Genomic DNA, 22,925 nt, shown 5'->3' on the forward strand with positions numbered 1-22,925 from the left:
GTGCATTTCATTCGAATTCTCATCTGAATTGCATGAAAGTTTGTCGAAGTTTCTTTTTTTGTAATTTCATAAACAACAAAAAAGATAAATTAAGAAAACGATTGTCATTAAATAATTAAATGTTTATCAACGCATGTGTAAATATTATTTTTTGACAATTGTCAAAACAAGATATTATCACATTGAATGCTATAAACATCGTTCATTGACACATTTTTATGTGTTGGAGCATTTTTTGCATTTTTCCATACATTTTCTATCAAAAATAATCACATGGCAAAATATATATGGGTGATTATTTTTGAGATCATAACTTTTTTCGGGGTGCAGATTTTTCAAAATTTGCTTATCATCGAAAAGAGCTTTTAAATTTAAATGCTCAATTTATCACAACTGTTTCATGAATAAGTGAATCAGCTGAAATAAATACTGAAATGTCTCTATTGAGCATTTTCACTCTTCAGTGATCATGAATTAATGTTCAAAGGAAATACTTTAACCGAAATTTTTGAATGAAAAAATATGATTTCAAAAACAATCACCCATATAATCATATTTATAATTATGATGGGCAAATTTTTAATAGAAAAGTCAATATTTAAATCGAAAATTTCGATTTTTTGGTTTTTCAAAATCATTCTTTAATAAGTCAAATAAATATATCATTATCACAAGAATTGTTTTATCATGTGGGAGAAAATATGAATTTTCAAGCTTCTGTTGCACAAAGCGTTAAAAAGTTGTTTGATTAATAATTTCGCTAAACTTTCTCAAATTTGAAAAATAAATTTGATTTTCATATCCAAAAACAGGCATTGTTGAAATCAAAACATAAAGTTTTCCAACATTTCACGAATGTCAAAAAATGGAATCATTATTATTGTGTTTTTGGATCTTAAAAAGTCAATGAAAAGTGCATAATTTTTCAATGAAAAAGCCTGAAGTTAAAAATTTTGACCCATATCTCTGTATTTTTTTTAAAAAGTTCTTTTTGTTTAATTTTCAAATTAGATAAAAATTTCATTTTCCGATCATATTTCTTTTCTTACTCAAGAAACTTTCCAAGAATGTAAATAAAAGCATTATCAAGCAATTATTTCCATTATGATGAAGTTTCTTTGATGGAGCAGAAATATGATCAAAATATGAATATTTTAATCTGATTTGAAAATAAAACAAAATGAATTTATCAAAAAATATAATCCATATTTTTGAAACAAAAAGTCATTCAAGAGTGCAATTTTTTCCGATGAAAATGCTTGAAGTTCAATATTTTGTCACAAGTGAAAAATGTGAACTTTTGAAAAAAAAAAAGGAAAGAAAAGAAAGAAAGAACTCTTTTCAAAAATCATTAAAAGGAAAAATGTTTCAGAAATAGCATATATTAATATTTTAACGATTTCTGTTTATTTTTCTTTATTTCCGAAAGCTTCAAAAACAAGAAAATTATAGGTCCCGATTTATTAATCGGTTTCCAATAAATAACTCACACCATCATAAGAATTCAATCAAAAAATATATCAAAATTCTTAAATTGAGAAAAATATTTGTGAGAGTGGAATGAAACAAAATTCAGAAAACAAAAAAAATTCAATCCCAGATTTTGAATTTTTAATGTAACTTTTTCAATGTTAAATTTAACTATGTCGAATTTGATTAATTTTTTGATGTTATGCATATAATCAGAAGATCTTTCAGATCATTGTAGAATTGATTTGTTTATTTGTTCAACAAAATTTTTCATTTAATTTTTGACTTGATATCAATTATCAATATTCGAAGAATGAAATAATAATTTACTCATAATTATTACACAAAAATCCCTTTCTCTTTTTGATTTTTTATGAATTGTTTTAATCTTTCAATTTTTGAAATATTTTTTGTGATAATTTTCACTCAGTCTCATCCTTCATTTATAATTTTCTTTATTGATTTCTTCACTTTCGCTAAACTGGGCCTGTCATTTGGCTCATCTGTCCACATCTTCTCTATCAGCTCAACCAGATCTTCTCCTTCGATTCCTTCTGTCAAAGGTCGCACCCCATCCCTCATCATCTCTTGCGCTTCCTCCGCATTACATTCGCTCAAGGGCACTTCCCCTGTTGTCATTTCATGGAGAATCAGTCCAAGTATGAAAACAACTGCCTTTTCAATTTCATCATCTTCATCTCCCGCTTCTGGTGCCTTCCATCGTTTCATTTCTTCCTTCTCCTTCTCATCCTCCAATTCCTCTGTCAAAACAAATATTTCGTTGTTTCCTTCCTCAACAAAGATCGAATATGGACACAATTGTTTTCCCATCATTTCCACCCTTTCGTCTCCTACTGATATCAAATGCTCAAACAGCTTCGCAACTGCCATAACCACATCCATCCCATCAACAACATCCATTACTCTTGTTCCCATCGTGAAATTACCTTGCACTGAATGAATCACCGAATGCAATGTTTTGATGTTCTTTTTCTCCTCTCGAAATGGCTTCTTTGCTGATATCACATTGAATGAATGTGATAGTTGAATTCCAGTAGCAGAATCATTCTCTGAAAATGGTAATGAAGATTCCAAATCTGGCAAATCATTTTCATTCAGAATTTCTTCATTGCTAACTGAAGGAGGCTCTGAAAGATCTTCATCATTATCAATGAGAAGTGGAATTTGGCTTGTCATCCCTTCAATTAATGTTGACGGCATCTCACTCATTTCAAAGTTTTTTCCATTCTTTCCTTTTCTCCTCTCGATCTTCTCCATTATTTGCTCATTTTCAAATCTCTCATTTTCAACTGTCTTTTCTGCTTCCCTCAGTTTCTTTCGAAGAAGTGCCACAACTACAACAAATAAAGCAAAGAATATTGCAAGGATAATAGCGAGAACAATCACAATGTTCAACCAAAATGATTTGCCTTCTTTTCCTCCCTCGACAATTCTTTCATCTCCATTAACCTTGGGCTCACTTCTGTTCTTCAGAATGAAAGAATCAGTGGATGATGGATTATTTGAATCTCCAAACTGAATGCTCACACTCACTTCCACCCCTTCTCCTGCCTCACTTATCCTCTCCTTTCCAACCCTCCCTTCAACTTCTGTCTCCGACACATATCCATTCTCATCAAACACAAACTTTTCGATCTGCTTTTCTTCTCCGATCTGTTTCACAACTATGAACGACAAGTCGCATGGCAGCAGCTTTTCCCCATTGAATACAACCACAACTTCTGCTCCTTCTTCCCTTGTTTCAACGCTCTCCAACACAGGAATGAAGAATGGAGATGCCCTTTCAGATGCAATCCCTTCCAATGAACATCCTCTCTCCAATATCCACAACGAGGGATTTGGCAAAACGCCATCCCCTCCTTTCAAACTCACAACATTCAATTTTGAAAAACCTTCACACATTATGTTCCTTCTCGCAGATCGGTAATTCGGAATGGACGGATTGTTGTTTTCAAACTTTCCATCCAACATCTTCACTAATCCACCTGTCACAGAAAGCCCTCCTTTCTTCGAGTTACAGATTGTTGTATCTTTCATTGTCACATTGCTTGATGCAACACCCACAACTGATCCATTCCAATGACACAATTGATCATGCTCCATCTCCACTTCATCTTCATAAAAATTGTCTTGACTGTGATTGCCATCCTCTTCTTCTTCTTCCTTTTCCTCCTTTTCATCTCCATCGAACTCACAAGAAATAACAGACACATCTGAACTGCTCGAAATCGACAACTGGCATCCTCTTTCTGTTGTGAGTTCACACAAAGAAAATGAACAGTTAATAAAATTCACGCGTGTCTTGTGACTCTCAATTCTCACAACACTGTTGTTGTTGGTGTTCTCATTTGATGAAATATTCTCAAATGTTGCAGCAGATATTCTGAGTCTTCCGATATCTTCATCGTTTCTTCCATTCAAATTCGCCGCTCCAATAAATGTTGAGATCAAGCATCCATTGTTCAATGAGATGCTGAAACAGTTGATTTTTTCGATGGAGACAATTGCGCTCAGTCCAATTGCCACAACATCAGCAGTCGATGTGAGAGATTCCAAAGTTGTTTGTGACTGCACAATTTCTGATTCATCTGAAAACAAAAGCAAGGGCTTTGCAAGAGATAGCCAACTGAATGATGTTTCGCTCATCCTCAGAACTCCTCCCCAAACAGCTATCACATGTGAATGCAGCTCCAATGAAGCTTTTGCAGATGAGAATGTGCACTGAGATACTTCCAACATACCATTCGATTCAGCGAATACTGCTGAGTGTGTGGCCTCAAATGAAGTGGCAAATGATATCAAGCAGTTGCGAACTGTGCAATCATCTTCAAACAGAACCACACTCTGGGCGTCTCCTGTGTGTGGAATGGTTGCACTCAGCTGGATTATTGCCTGCTGCTTTGTTGAAGGCAGGATGGACAGGCCATGCACAGTTGTTTCTGAGAGGAAAGTGGATGAAGTGTTGATGAAAATGGTGTTGAGCAGTCCTGGCTGGATGTGGTGAACAGCAGATGAGATGCTCTGGCATGGGTTTGTTGGCAATCCACACTGACGAGTGTCTGCCGAATCGAGAGACACAAAGATCTGTGGCGCATAGAAGAAGGCGATCAAGGGGATCAAGTCCACATCCTGCTCATCAGCATCACTTGCACAGATGGACTGGTTTGATTGGAGCGATTCTTGGGAGAAGTCGAGGGCAAAGAGTGTTTCGTTGATCTGCTGCTCGATCGACTGGCAGTTGATGAATATATCCTTCCCCACCAGTGCATCATTCATTGTGAATCGGATCTCTGATATTTTCAGCGGGAGAAAAGATGGGCTATCTGGTGCCGGTGCTGGTGATGATGGATCCACACAATCAAACATCATTCCTCCTCCTCTACCAGTGACTGTTGAACATCTGCAGATTGTGAATGAGCATTGCTTCACCTCCATCGATGACTCTCCACTCTTCACACACATCATCAGCGCACCTCCCCTTTCACTCGTCTCGCTCGCACACCGGCTGAATGTGCACTTCTCAACAACACTCTCCACAGCATCGAACAACCCGAAACAAAGAATGATTGCACTGTTACCAGAGCATGTGTTGTTGGTAAAAGACGATGACTGGATTTGGAGGGAACAACAAGACTTGCCTGACACTTCGTTGTGAGCAGATGAATGCTGAGACAGATGAGATGGTGCTCTTTCGAATGATATAAGAGAGTTCGAAGTTGTCGAAACATTCGAGACTGTCATGTTGGAAAAGATGATTGACTGAGTGGGAAGTGAAACAAGGAGAAATGGACGAGTGGATGAGAACGAGGACAATGTGCAATTGTCAATCAGCAGGCTTCCCTCTGATACACTCAACAAAGTGAATGAGACAGGCTCACTTGCACTTTGAGTTGAGAAAGAGCAGTGCTTCATTTGGAGAAGTGATGAGAAAGTTGAGGATCTGATGAATGTTCTGTGATGGGCAAATGCTGTTGGGATGTGAAAGGAGAGAACCTCAAATGAAAGATGAATGTCCGAATGGATCATCCATTCTTCATTTCCAATCTGATCATCACCCACAGCTATCCCTGACTCATTGCCTTTCCCAATAATTGTCAGCGAGACTTGTTCTGATTCGATAGAAGATGAAAGTGAAAGGGATGAAGTGAGTGAGCAGATGTGGGATAGTGAAATGGACAATCCATCTTTAACATCATCAGAAGTGCTTTTAGGAAGTGGGGTGAATTTGAGGGAGATGAGATGGGAGATAGACCTGCATGGAGCAACATCATATCCACATCCACTGAAGTCTCCTCCTTCCTGCCCATCGACAAATCCACTTCCACTGAAGTTGCTCCACAGATACACCACAAGCGGAATCACAAACCCAACCCCTGTGCTGCTTCTCTCCCACCCACACAGCTCGTCCAGCGATGACTTTTCCTTCTCACTCATCTCCCAACAGAAATGGGCTGAATCCACAACCTCATTCAGAGCGCTCCCATTCACAAACACATTCTTCCCTTTCCAGGCACAGCACCCCACAAACCTCAAATCCAGGAGAACAAACTGAGTTGCTTCATCCTCCAATGATAGAAACATTCCTCCTCCCAAGCCATCCTCTTCTCCTTCTTCCCTCTTTCCTGCACAGCACCCTTCAAACTTCGATGATCCATTCACAACCATTTCATCGCTGCCTCTCAGGCACACATGTGTCCCTCCTCCTTTTGCTCTGTTCCTCTTTGCCCAGCATCCATTCAATGTGCAGTTGTCAATTATCAGTTGCTTATTTTCCGATTCATGGGTATTTGGCTCGTTTTCAACACAAGCACAAGCTCCATCCCCATTCTCTTTTGTAACTCCCTCAAAAACACATTCAACACAATTCATAACAAAACTGCTCCCTTTCCCTTCAATCAATGAACTCGATGAAAACACCATTTCTCCTTTTGTCTCAAACATTTCCATCTTCAACTCCCCTCCAACCACACTCACAAAGCAGAATCCAATCTCACTCCCCGTCTCAGAAGATGAATTCATTGATGAACAGTTCGAAAGAGTGAGAGAAGAAGTGGAAGCTGGGAGTGTGACGAAAGAGTGGGCATTTGAGAGAGAAGAAGGAAGAGAAAAACAGATGTTGTATATTGAGCATTCTGTGGAAACACTCACCAGCCATTGGTTGGAGAGCTCTGCTGGCGCATGCACATCAACAACAATTCCCCTTTCCTCACATGAGATGTTCCAAACTGGTCCATCCATCATCATCTCCTCATCCAGTTCATATCCCTCTCCAACAACAATCTGCCTTTGTGATAAGCCAAATCTGATTTGAACAGCATGCATTATCGTCTGACATGGGAAATTGACGAATCCACAAAAATTCGAATCAAAAACCCAGTTTCCTTCAGTTCCTCCAACATGCGCTGGTGGTTGGAATGACTCCAAAAACGCATTCAACGGAAATAAGCCCATCTCACTCAGACTTCTATCAAATCCTATCAACTCTTCATATCCAAGCTCATTCAGAGAAACACAAATCTTCTCCAAATTGATTGTCTCGCCATTCATGTTGCTCCCATTCACAAAGATATCTCTCCCTCCCTCTCTTGCCTCACAATCCACAAAACTCACTGAAGAAATCACAAAGTCCGCTGCCCCATCCCCCAGCCAGAGATACAATCCTCCTCCACACTTGCTGCATGAACATGAGTCGAGTGTGGTTGGAAATGAAGAAGATCCCATTCTGAATACACTGGTTGATGATACCATATCAATCCTGATCCCTCCTCCATTCCCACTCCTGCACTCACAGTTCTCAATTATTGTGTTCCACAGACAAAATGACTCTCCCTCACTGATTGTCTTTGAAAACACTGCTCCATCTCCTTCTGTTTTGATCACATGCGAAAAGTTGGAATTTGCAACAAAACATTCATCATTGTTTGGAAGTGGAGAAGATGAAGACAGCAACAACAATGAAGCAGAAGAGGTTTCTTGAAAGAGACTGGTCTTAGACAATATGTTCTTGACAATGCAATCAGTCATTCGAAAGTTGGCAAAATTCACCTCAAACAAACTGTTCAAATATTCTTTTGAGCGGAGGCCTTCCTGATTCAATGGGGTGCTGATGACAAGCTCTTGGAGAAATAGTTGAGAATTTGAGGAGCTCAGTCGGAACAGTCTTGAACTTTCATGTGAGTCAAACACAATCCTCACAAAAGACAATTTGCATATCCCATCATCAACACTCAGAAACACTTGATCTTCTCCAACCTGGACTGGATTCAATTTAGTCAGATCCTTTCCTCTTCCTTGAATAGAAATTCTCTTCCCAAATACAATATATCCATTTGATTCAATCATTTCATAAGTTCCCTCGATCAGCATGATTCTGCATCTGCTCTTTGTTAATTCATTCTCAAGTGTGAATTTCAATGAACTGCAACCATCCTTAACTGTCAACCCACAGAGCACATTGTTGTTTCCTCCATCTGGAATGACATATCTCACAAGAAATCCATTTGGCAGCCACTCGTTCTTTGTGCCTTGTGAAGAGCTCACACATCGACTTTCTCCACTTGTCAATGAATAACATTCCACAAAGGGATTTTCTTTTATCTTTTCATCGGAATCTTGTAAATATATATCGGATGCCTGTGGGGCAGAATTGTTGAAAAAGAAACAATAGAAACAAAATTTAGCATTCAATTCGAGAGAATTGACATATATATAAATACCTCCTCCATGTGAAGTGTTTGCGGAACAATTCTGAAAGATGCATTCGCTCATAATGAAGAATGATTGAATATGCCTTTCAACACAAAGGCCACCTCCATAGTGACTTTCTGCCGTTTCATTTGCACAAGTGATATTGAACAAAAGGATTGGTAATCCATTTTCGAGAGTATTCAAATTGCATTCCGTTGATGTGGAAGTGCCTCCTTCATTTAGGTAAAATGCACCTCCATACCAAGTGGTATATCCATTTTTTGCAGTCGAATGAACAACATCATAACATTGTGATTTATCGATAAAGATTGCTCCTCCATAAGAGCCCACATTTTCGTTATTTCTTTTTCCGATGCAATGATCGAAGGTGCAGTTTCCTATTTTAGTGCTCACAGAATCAAAAACGCATATTCCTCCTCCCCATCTGCTGCAGGAGCAGTTCTGAATTCAAACAACAAAAAGAAAAGAGAACGATAATGAAAAAATTGAAAAAGCCAATAACTTCCATATTTTTTGATTGATATTCAAAAACAGATCAAACCTTAAAAATGCAGCTCTTAACACTCAATGCTGATGAAGGACCATTGAACAAGATGGTTCCTCCGCAAGTGTGAAATCCAATGTCTGTTGCTGAATAATCAGCGACATGCTGATCAACAAATTCTGTGTATTCAAAGCTCCAATCTTCATTCAGTTCAATTCGTGAACTTGAATTCATTGTTCTGGAGCAATGCATCACACTTGCATTGAAAACATGCAATGGCCGATTGCCATCTCCAATTCCTCCATAAAACACATTTTCAACACCACCAAACTCACACCCAGAAATCATGAATGCTTCGTTCACTTTTTGAAGAGATGAGATTTCTGAACAAAATGGATCCTTCTTTTGAGCGGAAGAAATGTTTGAGAAGATACATTTGGAAATGGATAAAGAAGACGAAGGTGAGGACTCAATTATCGGAGCCTTTGCAAAAACAAAATCAGAAAATGTTGAGGATGACAATGAGATTGTTTCAAAATCATTCCCAGTCCATTTCTTGCTGCCTGAATGCTCAGAAACCACTAATTGTGGTATTTGACAGATTTGACTTTTTGTGTTCAATGATATGTTGTTGAAGAGTGCTCTTCCATGGGCAATTCTGAACATGCCATTTTCTTTCTCATCGTTGCACAATATCACACATCCAAGAACTGCGATGCTTGAGAAAGTGCCATCAACAATATTGGAATTTCCTCTGATTTGAAACAGCAACTGTGAGAATGTTATCGAAGAATTCACAAATGCAAATAACGTTTTCAAATAGGTACTGTCAAAAGCCGTTCGAAAATAATTGAAGGCATATCGATCTTTGTTATGGTTAACTTGTTCAACGTATTGTTTTACGTTATCTGATGAATATTCAAATTTTTCGCAAAATCCAACAAAGGGAGATTGAAATTGTCTATCATTGAAACAATAATCTTCAATTGAATAAGTGGTTTTCAAAGAACTCAATGAAATTATCAAATAGATTGCAAGTCCCATGCAGGACCCTATTTATAATTCCTGCTCTTTTTTTGACGAAAAATGGTATTTTCTGATCTTTTCAAGAATTTGTTACAAATTTATTTTGATTAAAAAAGAAATAATATTCACAAAATTTACCAATATGCACGAATATATTAAAATTTTTGTATTGAAATGTTTTTTGAATTTATTGTTTCTAAAAATAGGTTTTTGAGAAAATTTTTATTCTTTTCTATAAAAGTTTTTCATATATATTTCTTTCATTTTTTATCCTAGTTAACTTTTAATTTATTAGTGAATAAAACATGTGGGAAGCGACCCACTGGAGAAAACTGTTGAGCTTGTGACCGAGCTTTTGGAAACCGACTTTTTTGTTTGGATTGATTTTTTTTTCCTATTGCTTCTTTGCTTGACCCGTTATTGTCCTGTTGCTTCTATGTGCTTCTTTTTTTTTGGTTGTGCTTGTATCTGTTGTGATGCTGCTGGTTGTCTGCTCAATTGCGATTCTTTTTATTTCCCCTTTTGCGGGAAGATGTATCTGCACCGGGTGGATCAGCGGCTGCACTCGGAGCAGTTTGTGCGCTCGGTGCTTTTCCAGGTGCTGAAGGCTGTTGGGTATCTGCATGCAAACTGGGTCATCCATCGCGATTTGAAGCCGAGCAACATTCTTCTGAATGGCGATGGAAAGGCAAAACTGGGTGTGGGGAGAGAGACAGAAATTTGCTCCTTTTTCTTTTCTTTTCTTAAAAGAACTCTTCTTTTATTGATGGGTAACATCTTTTGATTGCTCGTATGTGCCTTTTTTTGATGTCTGATATTCTGGACTGGGGCATTCAGCGGACTTTGGATTTGCGAGATCGTTCCAAGCACCTCCTGAGGCGCTGTCACGTGATAAGGTGCGGGTGACACATTGGTATCAACCACCAGAGCAGGCGCTGGGGGCGGAGATGTATGCGCCATCTGTGGACATGTGGTCGATGGGGTGCATCTGCGCCGAGGCGATGACTGGATTGCCTCTGTTCCAAAGCTCTGAGAACAGACCTGAGAAGGTGCTAGAGAACATCACGACCACCCTGGGAGACATAGAGAAGCAGTGGGCAGGGGTGCGTGCAATGGCAGAGTACAAGAAGCTGAAGGGGAAGTTGGCTGGCGGAGGCGGAGGAGGAGGTGGCGGTGGAGCACCCGGAAAAGGAGGAGCGAACGTGATCGGCTTGGGGCTGCGTAACCGTCTGGAAGAGAAGCTTGATCGGCTGTGCGAGAAGGAGCGAAGGAGAAGTCTGTATCCGGTGGAGAAACATCTGATTGGGCAGATGGTGTGGTATAATCCGGAGCTGAGGATATCGGCAGAGCAGGCGCTGCTGCACCCTTACTTCACAGTCCCTCCCGAAGAGCATCCCCACCTGTCCATTCACCGTGTGGAACAGCTGTTTGTGTCTGCCACTGCTTCGCTCGCCCGCTCGCTCGCTGCTGATCCTCAGCCTGTTCCACTGGCGCTGCAGGTCCAGGAAGGGAAAGGTGGGCTGGATGAAGAGATTGAGCTAGGCACTGCCAGTTTTGATGGGCATTGCGCAAAGTGCGAGGCGGACACATTGGAGCTACCAGACATTCCGCTTGTGCCAATTGCAAGTGTTGTGGCAGAGTTGCAGAGGAAGCAGATATTTGCGAAGGTGCATGTGTCGGAGGAGGATGCAGCGACAGCAGAGGTGTTTGGGAAAAGTGGAGTGTGCATTGCACAGCTAATCAGAGAGGTTGAGGAGTTTGGGGTGAAAGAAGGCAAAGAGGAGGAACAGGGCACTTCTTGAGTAAATGAGCACAGAAGCAGTGAAAAAAAGAAAGAAATTTCGAAGTTGACCGCTTGACTGATGGAAACTATTGGAGCACGCTCAGATTGAATCCGAGTGAAATGAACGGAAACAGCATTTGGCAAGTTTCCATATTGATTAAGACTTCTTTCAGAAGTCTTCAAGAAGTCTTCAAGAACGATAGTTAGTTTTTTCATAAACATCAAAATGCAGATGAAGCCTGGTTTTATCATATCAGATTTTTTGTATTATATTTAATTTATTTTATGTTGGAGAAAATGAAAATAAAATAATTCTTCTCATCTTTCAGTGTTTTCCTTCTTTTCGTTCAAAAAAATCTTCAATTCCGAAAGTTAGCACAAAAACTTGAATGAAAAAGCTAAAATGTATTTGGATAAAAATTACAGCGTTATTAGAAGACAATCCACTTTTCTGATTTTTTTTATTTTTGAATAACTGTGATGATTGAATAAAACAATAAACATTAATCTTGTTCTGGAAACAACAACAGAAGTGAATGGCGAAATGGATTAAAAGATTTTTTTATTTCTTTTGTATTCTTTTCATTTTTATTTTTACAAAGAATGCGATCTGAAACCATATGTTTTTCAATTGTTGAATGGAAAAACATATGAAAATGAAAAGGCAGGAAATGCCGTTTGAATTTAGCAGAACCAAGGGGCGAAGAAGTAAAGGTATGAAATATAATTTATGTATTTTCAAATGCAAAGATGAACGCATTGGCTTTACAATGAATTTGCTGATTTAGATTCACCTCTTTCCTTGGCACGAGTTGTGGCAAATCTGGAAACACAGAGCGAGTGCCGTGCGCAATTGTCAAGTGCACGCTGTATGCAGCTAAATCCTGAGCTTTTAGCATCTACATCGAGAAGCAGGGAAGCGACGAACATTTCTTCTTCATTTTGCTTTTCTCCTCCAGTTATTCGAGATTTGAATCCACAGAATGCATCTGGGTCAGCAATGTGCATGAGCGAGTATCCCTATGCATCTGGAAGAACGGATGCAGGGTCATTTGCGCCAAGATTCTCATTTGGAAGTCAAAATCTTTATTCTTCCTTTTCAGCTCAACCACAGCAGCAGCAAGTGCAGCAACCCAGCATTGCAAATGCTTCAGGGCGAAAGGGGGCGGTAAATAAGCCGGCTGTGAGCAAGGCATTTATGGATTCCTTAAGGAGCTCAGCTGGATCTATTCAGTTTATCTTGCCAGACGGTTCAGATTCAGCACAAATTGGCACAAAAGAAAAGGATCGCATGCACACCACTGAAGAAGATCAAAACGGTGAAATGAAAGATGAAGAAGAAAATGTTGAAAGAGGATCGGAAGTGAATGCTATTGATGGAATCGAAAGAAAGAAAAAAGATGAGGAAGAGAGTGAAGATGGTGCTGAGTGCTCCACTTCGGAAGAGATAAAAGCAAAAGAGTCGATTTGTCAACGAGAAAATGAACAGGAAATTACTGAATTAACACCAACTGTTTTGGAGCATCAACTTCAAAATGAAATGGAAGAGAGAAAAGAAGATAGAGAAAGTGAGGAAGAAGAAGAGGAAGAGGAAGAGGAGGAAAATGAAGAGGAGGAAAACGAAGAAGAGGAGAAAGAGGAGAAAGAGGAGAAAGAGGAGAACAAAGAGAACAAAGAGAAAGAAAGTGATGAAAGAAATGATGAGGACGAAGAGGAAGATGAGGAAGATGAGGAGGAAGGGGCAGGAGAAGGAGAAGATGAATCTTCAAGAAACAAAGAAAAAGATGAAGAAAAGATGGAAAACGAAAACGAAAAAGAAAAAGAAAAAGAAAAAGAAAAAGAAACAGAGGAAAAGGAAGCGAGAAGAGCATTTTCATCATCATTGTCCACTCTTCAGGAGCATGTCATGCAGCAACCTCAAACGCCGCCATTGGAGCTTCAATCTCCAGTTGCAACTGAACAATTGCAATCATCGCATTTTTCTTCTTCCACAGGAAGTGATACAGTTAATGAGAGCATGGTGAGTGCATTGCAAAGGGAACAGATTGGTTCAGAAACAGAAAGAACACAAGGAAGAAGAGAAGAAGGAGGAGAAGAAGAAAGACTCATTGAGAAAAGAAGAGGAGGAGCAGAAGAGGAGAGAGCGAGATGGGATCAGCCAGATGAAAATGGAAATGGCGTGCGTGCGGCTTCAGCAAAGCGGCACATCATCAAAAATCTGAAGATTGTGAATAATGCGACGCTGAAGGAGAAGACGGAGCAGCTGATCTCGGCCACCATCCACGCATCGATCATTGCCACACAAACAGCGCTGGAGCAGGACGAGGCATTGCTGGCAGCACACGCAGCGAATGATTGGGACGAGAAAGAAGAAGAGCAAGGAGTGCGAGTGATGGCTGAGTCGATGGCTGAGCAGAAAGAAAAAGTGTCTGAAGGATTTGGCTTTGATTATGTTGGATATGAAAGAGAGCTTGCCGGAAAAGCGACGACACCTTCAGCAGCGCTGATGAAAGCATCGTCAATGGCTCCATCTCTGTACTCTTCTGCATCGTCATCATATTCCACATATCCTCTCTCATCCTCCTCCTCTTCTTCCTCTTCTTCCTCCTCAACATCATCATCCTATTCTTCTTCTCCTCTTCCTTCTACGCCTCCTCCGATGAGCAGAGCAAGCTGTGTGGGAAGGGAATTGGCTCCGGCTGTGGCAATGGTGTTTCCGGATCTGCGTCTACCTCCGGAGACTGTGGCATTCTTGTCGGTTGGTGCGCCTGTGGTGAAGATTGGAACAGACTCTTTGTCTCGGATGTTCTACTTAACTGCCGAAGGAATTGATCCGATGATGCGAAGGCAGCCTGTAATGCCATTAGGTGTGACTGTTTTTTTTTTCTATTCTTTAAATTTCATTGATATTTTTTTTTATCGTTTGCTTTTAAATGGCTATGATGAATGTGTTCTTTGTCAATTATTTCTGTCCTTGGTTTTCTTTGATGTGTTATTGCTGCTGAATTGCTGCAGCTGGGAGAGAAGGGAAAGAGAGGAGAACTGAAGGAGCGAATGCGTTGGGGGTGCCGTTTGTGCGGGGAGGAGTGTTTTCGAGTGGGGCGTTTGCGGGGCTGGCGTGGCGGAAGAGCAGAGCAGGCGAAGTGGTGGGGACATGCCACTTCAGAGACATGGCTTCGATCAGGTGCTACGGCCGCTCAGGGAAAGAGCAGCGGGCAGAGAGCATGCCGCCTTCAAATGCAGACGCTGTGATGGAGAGCATCACAAACTCGAGCGATTTCTTGGCGAAGTGGGGACCGCTGGTGCGGAGCATGCAAGGGAGCAGTGGAAGTGGAGACGAAGCAGAGGAGCAAGAAGAAGTGGGATCAGTGGGTCGCAGGAGAGGAGGAAGGGATTCGTTTAAAAATAGTGGAAGGCTTGGTGCTATCCTTGAGCATGTACCGTTTGCGCCTGAGGCAACGATGTTCTCATTGAGGAGGACGGAGCACCGCTCGCAGATCACGTTTGCATTTGGATCTCCGTTTGAGATGGAGAGCTGGGTGATGTGCATCAGCCAGGCACATTGCGTGTGGCGAGGGATGGAGATGAAGGAGAAAATTCTGCGCGAGGAAATGGAAGCTCGCTGAATGGGTTAAACAGATGTTGTTTTCTTTGTTTTTACTAATTTCTCATATTTTTAGTCCATTTTCATTTTTCTTTCAATTTTTTCAGTTTTTTATGAATGCCCATAAATTTTTTATTTATTGTGTTAAATGTCATTTTGTCGAATTGCAGCTGCTCATCCGATTGATGAAGAATCTTCTGAGCATCGGATTTCAGATTTCCCGGATGAAGGGAGTCATTACAAAGGAGTATCATTTAGCCCTGATGGACTCTGTTTACTGTCTTACTCTGGGGTCTGATTTTTCTTTATGAAATTTTTTTATTTAAAAAAACTGATGGTTCTAGAATAAAAAAATTTATATATACAATGTTCCATCACAAAACTTCATAAGTAAAGCAAGTAATGAAGAATGGAAGCCTGTTTTTACTATTAATGAAGCAGAAACAATTCATGACGTTTGCTGGTATCCATATATGTCGAGCATGTGTTTGCCGTATATATACTTATGATTGAATTTTGAATATATAAACAAAAATTTTTGTTTTCTTTTCGATTTCAGATCCTGAGACAAGCTTTTTCATTTCAGTTTCTTCACAAATGCCAATTCATGCTTGGGATGCTTTTACAGGAAAGGTTCTCTTTTATTTTTCATTGAATAATTTTTAACAAAAATTTTTTATTCCTTTTATTATTCTTTTTTCAAGTTACTTTCAACTTATTCAGCATTTGGTCCAACTGAAGAGCCTCTAACTCTTTATTCACTTGATTTTTCAATTGACGGAACAAAGTATTCATATTTTTTATATATATTGATAATTTATTTTTCGATATTTTGTTTTCAAGGATTTATAGCGGAGGTTCATCGTTAATTCAACTCTGGGATGTGAACAGATCAGGGCGATCAATCATTTCTTCAAGCACGTTTTCCAAAAAAGATCAATCAGGATTAAAAGGTCCGATAACGTCAATTGACGTGAATCCCCAGGATCAAAATATGCTTGGCTGTGGATGTGCTGATGGAAAGGTTGGAATATTTGTGAGTGAAGGCGGATGGAGCGGAACGATGTTGTGTGGCTCGCATACGACAATGGGTAATGTGAAAGGGTTGCGAGAGGAAGATGCAGAAAATGCGCTTGGTGATGATTACAGTGCTGAAGGAAGTTGCAGCAGCAGTAGTAGTAAAAGCAGTAGTGGTATTGGCGATGGGTCGAAGTTGGCAGATGTGGAGGAAGTGAAAAGAAAGCAGATGGGAAATGAAGCAAGTTTTTATGATATGTCATATATGTCTGATGAAAAGATAGAGGCTGATTCGAAAGAAAAAGAAGAAAAAGAACAAGAGGCAGCTGCTGGGGAGAATGAAACAGTTTCAATTAACAATTCTTCCAGTATTGAAGAAGAGAAAGGCCAAAAGGAATCAACAGCACAAACTGAAGTTGCATCAGAAGCAGCACCAGAAACAGAAGCAACTGCAGAATCAAAAGCAGTGTCAATGACAGTAAACACGAATGATATTCAACTCAGTTATCCTTCAGAACTTCCTCATTATCTCACTCCATTTGCGCCTTTTCCTGCAGAAATGCTGGAGTCAAGCAGGTTTATGAAGAACAGTTTCAAGAAAGGAAAGGGAATAAACGGGAATATTTGGTGTGATTTGATTTTGGAGGGTCATTTCAAAAAACACAAAAAGCTGTTGACAAAAACATTTTCCCATTCGCCAGTTGATAATTCGTCTCCGTTGCAGAATTCGAACATTGTTCCTCAACCTCTTCAAGCATCCTCAATTGCTTCTTCTTCTTCTTCTTCTTCTTCTGTCTCATTATTTTCTCCTTCTCCAGAAACTTTGCAGTCCTCATCATCAGCACTTCAGCAACTTGCTTCTTCGAGCGTTCCTCCTCAACCGCGACCCCGCCGGCGCTGTGGAGTGACGAAAGTGCAGTTCTCTCCACTGGGAAACACACTTGTGTCTGGCGCCCGCCGCAATGAGCTGCTGTGCTGCTGGGACATCAGGAACACAGGAAAGAGGCTGTTTACAATGAAGCGCGAGTGCCACACGAATCAGAGAGTTGGATTTGACTTCACAAGGGACGGGAAATATGTGGTGAGCGGAGGGCAGAATGGAAAGGTGTCGTTTTTTGATGCGGTTAATGACGGTAAATGCGTGTTGGAGATTCAGCAAGAAGGTTTGATACAGAAGTTTAAAAAGTTCAAAGAAAAGAAAAATTTTAATTGGTTCCTTTGATATTTGTTCACAATGCATCTATTGATTTATTCTTTTATAAATGTTACATATTTAATTTTTTTGATTGTGATGATATTATTTGAATCATATTTATTTTTTTTTTCGATCTCTTTTTATTTAAATCAAAATTCTTTTTCTTAAATTCAGATTCTGTTAACGATGTTTCTGTGCATCCAACGCTCCCTCTTCTAGCAACGACCACAGGGCAGCATCGTTTTGGAATTCCATTTTTGGAAAAACTGAAATTGGAAGAAAATGCCACAAAAGCAAACGAGATGGCTGAAGTAAAGCAGGCAGTCGTAGAAGAATATGAAGCAGGCGCTGCAAGCGCATCAAGTCAAATAGAAATAGATCCACAATCTTCATCCGCATCTTCTTCTTCTTCTTCTTCTTCTTCTTCTTCAGTCTCTTATATTCCTCCATATAAACGCCCGGTTGTGAAACGAGGTTACTTCCCTCCTGCATCAAAGAGCATGCTTTCTATCTTTTCTGTTCAAATGTTGGAGCGTCAGCATTCCTGAACGAAAATAGCGTGTTGTTGAAAGAGCTTAAAATTACCGAAGTGAATGAACAAGAAAAATGTATGAACACAATAATGAAAAATTTTCATGAAAGTCAATTTCATGAAAGTACATCAAAATGCCTTCCTTTGGAGAATACTGTATTTTTGAACAACGATAGCGAAAAGGATATCCTCGCAATGATAAATTCTGAAATGTGATGAAATGGAATATCTTTTCTGAAGATTAGAACATATGTTCAGTATTTATTTCAGGCGTTGCCTTCCTCTTGCATTTCCTTTAAATTCACAGTTTCCCTTTCCATTTTCAATCTGTCAGATTCCTTTTTTAGTAGCGTGTCTTGAACCACAAAAACAAGAGAGCTAACGATAATTGGTTCAATACCCATCAAAATGAATATTTTTAGATTTTTATGGTTATTTAGCGGAGATATTAGAATTGCACTGATCCAATTCAACGGAGTTGAGAAAATCCATACGATAATTGTAGTAATCGTCTTGCTGATAGAAACAATAATTGACCAAACTGTTAGTTGGGCAAAAAATGCAAAATATTTTGGAGGATTTCCATAGTTCCCACTCTTCAAAAATGAGAGTTGGCGAAATTTAGGTTTGGATAAAAGTCTTTCGCATAAAGAATTTATTTTATAATTGAAGAATATGCAAATTATGCAATCAGCATGATAGTTTGTCAGGTACCTTTCATAAATATTTTTGCTTTTGAAACAAAGTGGTAATAATGTATACATACCAAACGCAAGGATCTTCATTTGCATTTCCACTAAACAGCAATGAAAGTCCTAACGACGAAAAATGTTGAATGATTGTTCCTTATCAATAACATAACATTTGTTAAATACTATTATAACTTTGAATATCAATGGAAATAATACCTACAGTTTGCTTCAATAAATCAAACCACCAAACTTTTAAAGGCCTTTTTGGACTTTCTTTCTGTCTCATAACTGTGGTTACAATAAACACGAAACAAACTTTTCATGAAATCAAGTTGGGAACAACATACAGAAAACTGCAACGAAAGCAACAAGGAAAAGCAGTGTTTGAGATATCCAAGATAGCGCGCCTGTTAGTTCGCAATCATTTTGTTGTGCCATGAAAATTATAAAATAAAAATCAGATTGATCTTTATGTAATGAAATAAACACAGAATAATTCTTGTTTTTGATATACAAATAAAATGTCTATTTTTAATGAACAAATTCATGAAACAATTTTGGTGAAAAGAGATAAAAAAAAATGAAAATGTTTGATCTTTAAACAACGGTTTTTGATCTGATTATTTTCAATTCACATGGCCTCGCAATTTGACGATGATGACGACTTCGTTTTTGAAGAAGTCCCCCTTGAAAAATTTGAATTGGCACCAGATGAAGAAGAAAATGACATAAGTCTTGAATCTTTAAAAGCAGCAGTGAAAATTCCAGAAAAAGCACCTACTGTGCCACAGAGGCCAATCTTACCACAAGTATCAAATAAGCCAGTTGTAGTTGAAGATTTTATCAGAAATTATTTGAAAAAAATGAAAATGGAGCGAACTCTGGAAATGTTTCAGGTTTTTATAATATTTTCATTTATTTTTGGACTTTTTCATAATTTTTAAAAGATGGAATGGTATGAATGCGCGCATGATTCTACAACAGATCCTGTGGTGGATGCTTACGCGCAGATACAAGAATTGACCGAACAAGTTTTCAGGTTGAAAGAAGAACTTCAAGCAAAGACAGAATTTGCAGAGTATGTTAATTATATACAATGAAAAGAACAAAATAATATATTTTTTAACGTTGTATTTTAATTTTATGTTTTTTTATTTGAACAGGAAAGCATCTGGTCTTTTTGAAAAATTGAGAAAAGAGAGAGATTTCCATAAAATGCACCATCGCAGAGTGGTTGAAGAGAAAAACAAGCTTATTCGCGACATGAAACGATTAGTTAAGCATAACGCAAAGTTTGAGTTTTTGATTTAATTTGTGTTGCTCAAAAGTGTGATTATCATTTATTTCAGTTATGAGCCAGTTCTTCGAGAAATGAAAAGTCGATATGAAGCTGTAATGAAAGATAAAATGCTCCTTAAACTAGAAAAAGATAAGTACATCAACCGAGTTGAAATATTGGAAGAGACCGTCCGCCAGCTGCAATCATACAGCGTTGCTGGAGGCGGTGGGCAAGCTGCGACTCTTGCGTCATCTGTTCTCGCCACTTCACCTCTCAAAGCCGAGGCAGACGGAGGCTCACGTCTTTTGCAGCCGACTGCGTCGTCGCTGATGCGCGCCAAGGAGACAGCTGCCAAGCATGGGATGAAGGTGACGAAAGATGGATCAGTCACAGCCCGCCGCGGCGAAAGGCGGAGTGCAGATGTTGGGCCAGGGTGGATGGCTGGTGCCGGTGGCGGAGGTCCGTCCGGGACGAAGCCTCGTCGCGCTGCTTCAGCCGAGCGGGCAAGCGCACCGACAGTCGTGCCGCTGCGTGTGAAGCCGCGCCCGTCGACACCTCCGCAGGTGGCTGCGCCTGCCTCAAAAGTGGCGACTTTTAAGGCGACGAAGAACTACAACTGCCATTCGATGCCTATCACTTCACTGGCATTCTATCCGAATAAAGACGAGGTGGTGACCACTTCAGACGACGGCTCGTGGAAGATGTGGGCGATTCCGGGCGGAGAGTTCATCAAAGGCGGAAATGAGCACAAGGAATGGGTGAGCGAAGCGGCATTCCATCCGAAGTATGAAGTTCTAATGAGACAGACGAATGTTGAATGAGTTATTTGGATATTTTGTATTTTTTTAAAAAAAAGAAAAAAAATATTTTGAAGTTTTTGAATTTTTTGATAATTAATGATGATGCTTGGAACTTTTGGCACATTTTTTGTAATTATTTCATAAATAACATTTCTTTCATTTTTGTTTATTTATTTATTTATTTATTTATTTATTTATTTATTTATTTATTCATTCATTCATTCATTCATTCATTCATTCATTCAAGTGGAAGTAAGCTTGTGACAGCTTCTGGTGACTGCACGGTCAAGTTGTGGGATTACTCAACCGGGGCGTGCACAGCCACGTTTACTGATCATACTGGCGTTTGAATATCTTTTTAATATTTTAATGTTTTGATTTTTATAAATACGGATTTGAAAATTTTTATTTTCATTTGCTTTCTTCAAATTCTTTGATTACTTGTTATATCTTATGTGCTTAACGAAAACATCAACTTTTCGTTCTTATGATATTATTCTCAATGCTTCTTCAACCGATTCCTTTCATTCTACCTGCTTCAATTTCCATCGCTGTTGCTGTCGAATTCCAAATCCTTCATTCTTCCTCTTTGTTGATATATGTTAATATACACATATATATCAACATTCATTTTTATAAATTCCTTTTATTTGTTTTTTTTTTTTTTTTTTTTTTTTTTTTTTTTTTTTGTTTTTGTTTTTGTTTCTGTTTCTGTTTCTGTTTGTTTGTTTGTTTGTTTGTTTTTTAAACGAAATAAATCTTCAGCCTGTGTGGTCTGTGTCCTTCCACGACTCTGGCGACTTCTTCTCTTCTTCTTCCTCTGACAGCACGATCAAAATCTGGGACATGCGTACGCAGGCCTGCCGCTTCACACTGCGGGGCCATGTTGACTCTGTGAATGATGCACACTTTATCCCCTTCACTTCTGCAGTGTGTTCTTGTTCTGCGGATAAAACTGTGTCTTTGTGGGATGTCCGCACGGGGAGGTGCGCGGAGTCCTTCTTTGGGCACACGAACGGCTGCAACAGAGTCGCATACGACCCGGACGGCTACTCGCTGGCTTCTTCGGATGCTGATGGTGTTGTGTGCTTGTGGGATACAAGAACGGTGAAGCAGAGAGGAAGGGTTTGTTTAAAGAAAAATATTATTTTTTGCAATTATATTATTTTATTTATTTATTTATTTATTTATTTTTGTTTGTTTGTTTGTTTGAATGACTTTATTTATTTATTTGTAATTTCTGAATGCAATAACATTTGGGTATTTTGTTGCCTTTGTCTGTCAGTTCAATTGCGGGCCAAAAGCAGCAAATGGCCTTTCGTTTGACGGAAGTGGGCAAGTTTTGGTTGTTGGAAGTGACGATGGAACGATAAAAATGTTTGTTATAATTTGAAATTTTTCAGATTTCAAAAAAAATGAATACCCCCCCCCCCCTTTTTTTTTTTTTTTTTTTTTTTTTTTTTTCACTTTTATAATTATAATTTTTCTTCCTTCCTCTGTTTTTCACTCTCTTTATATTTTTATATATTTCTTTCTTTCTTTCTTTGAATTTCTTTAAAAAAATAACAATTTTCCTTTTTTTAACATCAAATTTTTCTTTTTTGTGGATATATCTGAAACGTGCGTCTGTCCTTTTGAAACTCTTAACGAATTGTTTAGAATTGACATTGAAGAAGAACTTAGCAAATCATATGGCCAAACCATGGCGCGTACCAGAAGCTCGTTCTCAAACACAGCATTGTCCACCCTCTCTTCTCCCAGCAGCCTTCCGCCTATCACAAAAGTGTTGAAAGGACATTCTGATTGTGTTCTTGACGTGCTGTTTGACAAGCAGAATCGATATCTTCTCAGTTGCTCAACAGATAGAACGATGATACTTTGGTGCTAAATTTTGAATTGACACAAAATGTTTTGATTTTTTTATTGTTATTTTATAAATCTTTTCCATTACTATTTTTTTTTAACATCTCGCAATTATTTTTGTTAAGTTGTGATAAAGAGGAAAAAAAAGCACTTTTTTTTTCTTTATTAAGCGTCGTATTATCATGTTTATCTCTTCAAAATAGAAGTTTGTAATTATTTCCTTTGGAAAGTTATCGAGAGAATAAAATCAAAGAACCATGTTTTAATTGAAAGAGATTTCAATCTGAATTATCAAATGATTTTTCTTTTCGGATTTAAGAATGAACATGAATTACATGAATGAATCTTGTTCAAAATCTACCGCTCCAAACGTTTTAATTATTTTTATTTCTTTCCAACAAATTTGATAGGGTGGTTTTTTTATCCTGACATTTTTTTTTATCCGGACAAA

The 22,925-nt window shown here is 38.7% G+C and overlaps 6 protein-coding genes across 6 annotated transcripts; 4 read left to right on the plus strand and 2 right to left on the minus strand.

Annotated features, from left to right (window-relative positions):
• Window positions 1–1,388: 1,388 nt before the first annotated feature.
• On the minus strand, window positions 1,389–9,031 carry MONOS_6264 (uncharacterized protein; the record flags this gene model as incomplete). The annotated part of the gene is made up of 3 exons (XM_067876483.1): window positions 1,389–8,047; window positions 8,441–8,640; window positions 8,741–9,031. The coding sequence occupies 3 exons, from the start codon at window positions 9,029–9,031 to the stop codon at window positions 1,903–1,905; spliced, it is 6,636 nt and encodes a 2,211-aa protein (XP_067724148.1). The 3' UTR covers window positions 1,389–1,902.
• A 1,625-nt stretch (window positions 9,032–10,656) lies between these two features.
• MONOS_6265 (putative Protein kinase domain) lies at window positions 10,657–11,811 on the plus strand (the record flags this gene model as incomplete). The annotated part of the gene is made up of 1 exon (XM_067876484.1): window positions 10,657–11,811. One exon carries the CDS (start codon window positions 10,657–10,659, stop codon window positions 11,509–11,511), a length of 855 nt encoding a protein of 284 aa, XP_067724149.1. The 3' UTR covers window positions 11,512–11,811.
• Window positions 11,812–12,112: 301 nt separating this feature from the next.
• On the plus strand, window positions 12,113–15,118 carry MONOS_6266 (uncharacterized protein; the record flags this gene model as incomplete). Its single annotated transcript, XM_067876485.1, has 3 exons — window positions 12,113–12,206; window positions 12,281–14,359; window positions 14,508–15,118. Exons 1-3 carry the CDS (start codon window positions 12,131–12,133, stop codon window positions 15,116–15,118), a joined length of 2,766 nt encoding a protein of 921 aa, XP_067724150.1. The 5' UTR covers window positions 12,113–12,130.
• Window positions 15,119–15,224: 106 nt separating this feature from the next.
• On the plus strand, window positions 15,225–18,228 carry MONOS_6267 (putative telomerase Cajal body protein 1). Its single transcript, XM_067876486.1, has 6 exons — window positions 15,225–15,388; window positions 15,441–15,582; window positions 15,656–15,729; window positions 15,801–15,883; window positions 15,940–17,276; window positions 17,483–18,228. Exons 1-6 carry the CDS (start codon window positions 15,245–15,247, stop codon window positions 17,854–17,856), a joined length of 2,154 nt encoding a protein of 717 aa, XP_067724151.1. The 5' UTR covers window positions 15,225–15,244; the 3' UTR covers window positions 17,857–18,228.
• On the minus strand, window positions 18,107–18,970 carry MONOS_6268 (uncharacterized protein; the record flags this gene model as incomplete). Its single annotated transcript, XM_067876487.1, has 4 exons — window positions 18,107–18,218; window positions 18,607–18,685; window positions 18,749–18,820; window positions 18,880–18,970. 4 exons carry the CDS (start codon window positions 18,968–18,970, stop codon window positions 18,107–18,109), a joined length of 354 nt encoding a protein of 117 aa, XP_067724152.1.
• Window positions 18,971–19,167: 197 nt separating this feature from the next.
• Window positions 19,168–22,499, plus strand: MONOS_6269 (putative central pair associated wd-repeat protein; the record flags this gene model as incomplete). The annotated part of the gene is made up of 8 exons (XM_067876488.1): window positions 19,168–19,428; window positions 19,480–19,610; window positions 19,696–19,824; window positions 19,882–20,595; window positions 20,859–20,955; window positions 21,377–21,736; window positions 21,897–21,988; window positions 22,271–22,499. The coding sequence occupies 8 exons, from the start codon at window positions 19,168–19,170 to the stop codon at window positions 22,497–22,499; spliced, it is 2,013 nt and encodes a 670-aa protein (XP_067724153.1).
• Window positions 22,500–22,925: the final 426 nt, after the last annotated feature.

This window comes from Monocercomonoides exilis (assembly GCF_001643675.1).
Source record: "Monocercomonoides exilis strain PA203 chromosome Unknown scaffold34-1095894, whole genome shotgun sequence".
NCBI lineage: Eukaryota > Preaxostyla > Oxymonadida > Polymastigidae > Monocercomonoides > Monocercomonoides exilis.

Coding starts and splice junctions, on each gene's coding strand:
- MONOS_6267 (XM_067876486.1), top strand. CDS start 15,245: ATGTCATTTTGTCGAATTGCAGCTGCTCATCCGATTGATGAAGAATCT. Junction 15,389..15,440: donor GTTTACTGTCTTACTCTGGG/GTCTGATTTTTC, acceptor TGATGGTTCTAG/AATAAAAAAATTTATATATA. Junction 15,730..15,800: donor GGGATGCTTTTACAGGAAAG/GTTCTCTTTTAT, acceptor TCTTTTTTCAAG/TTACTTTCAACTTATTCAGC.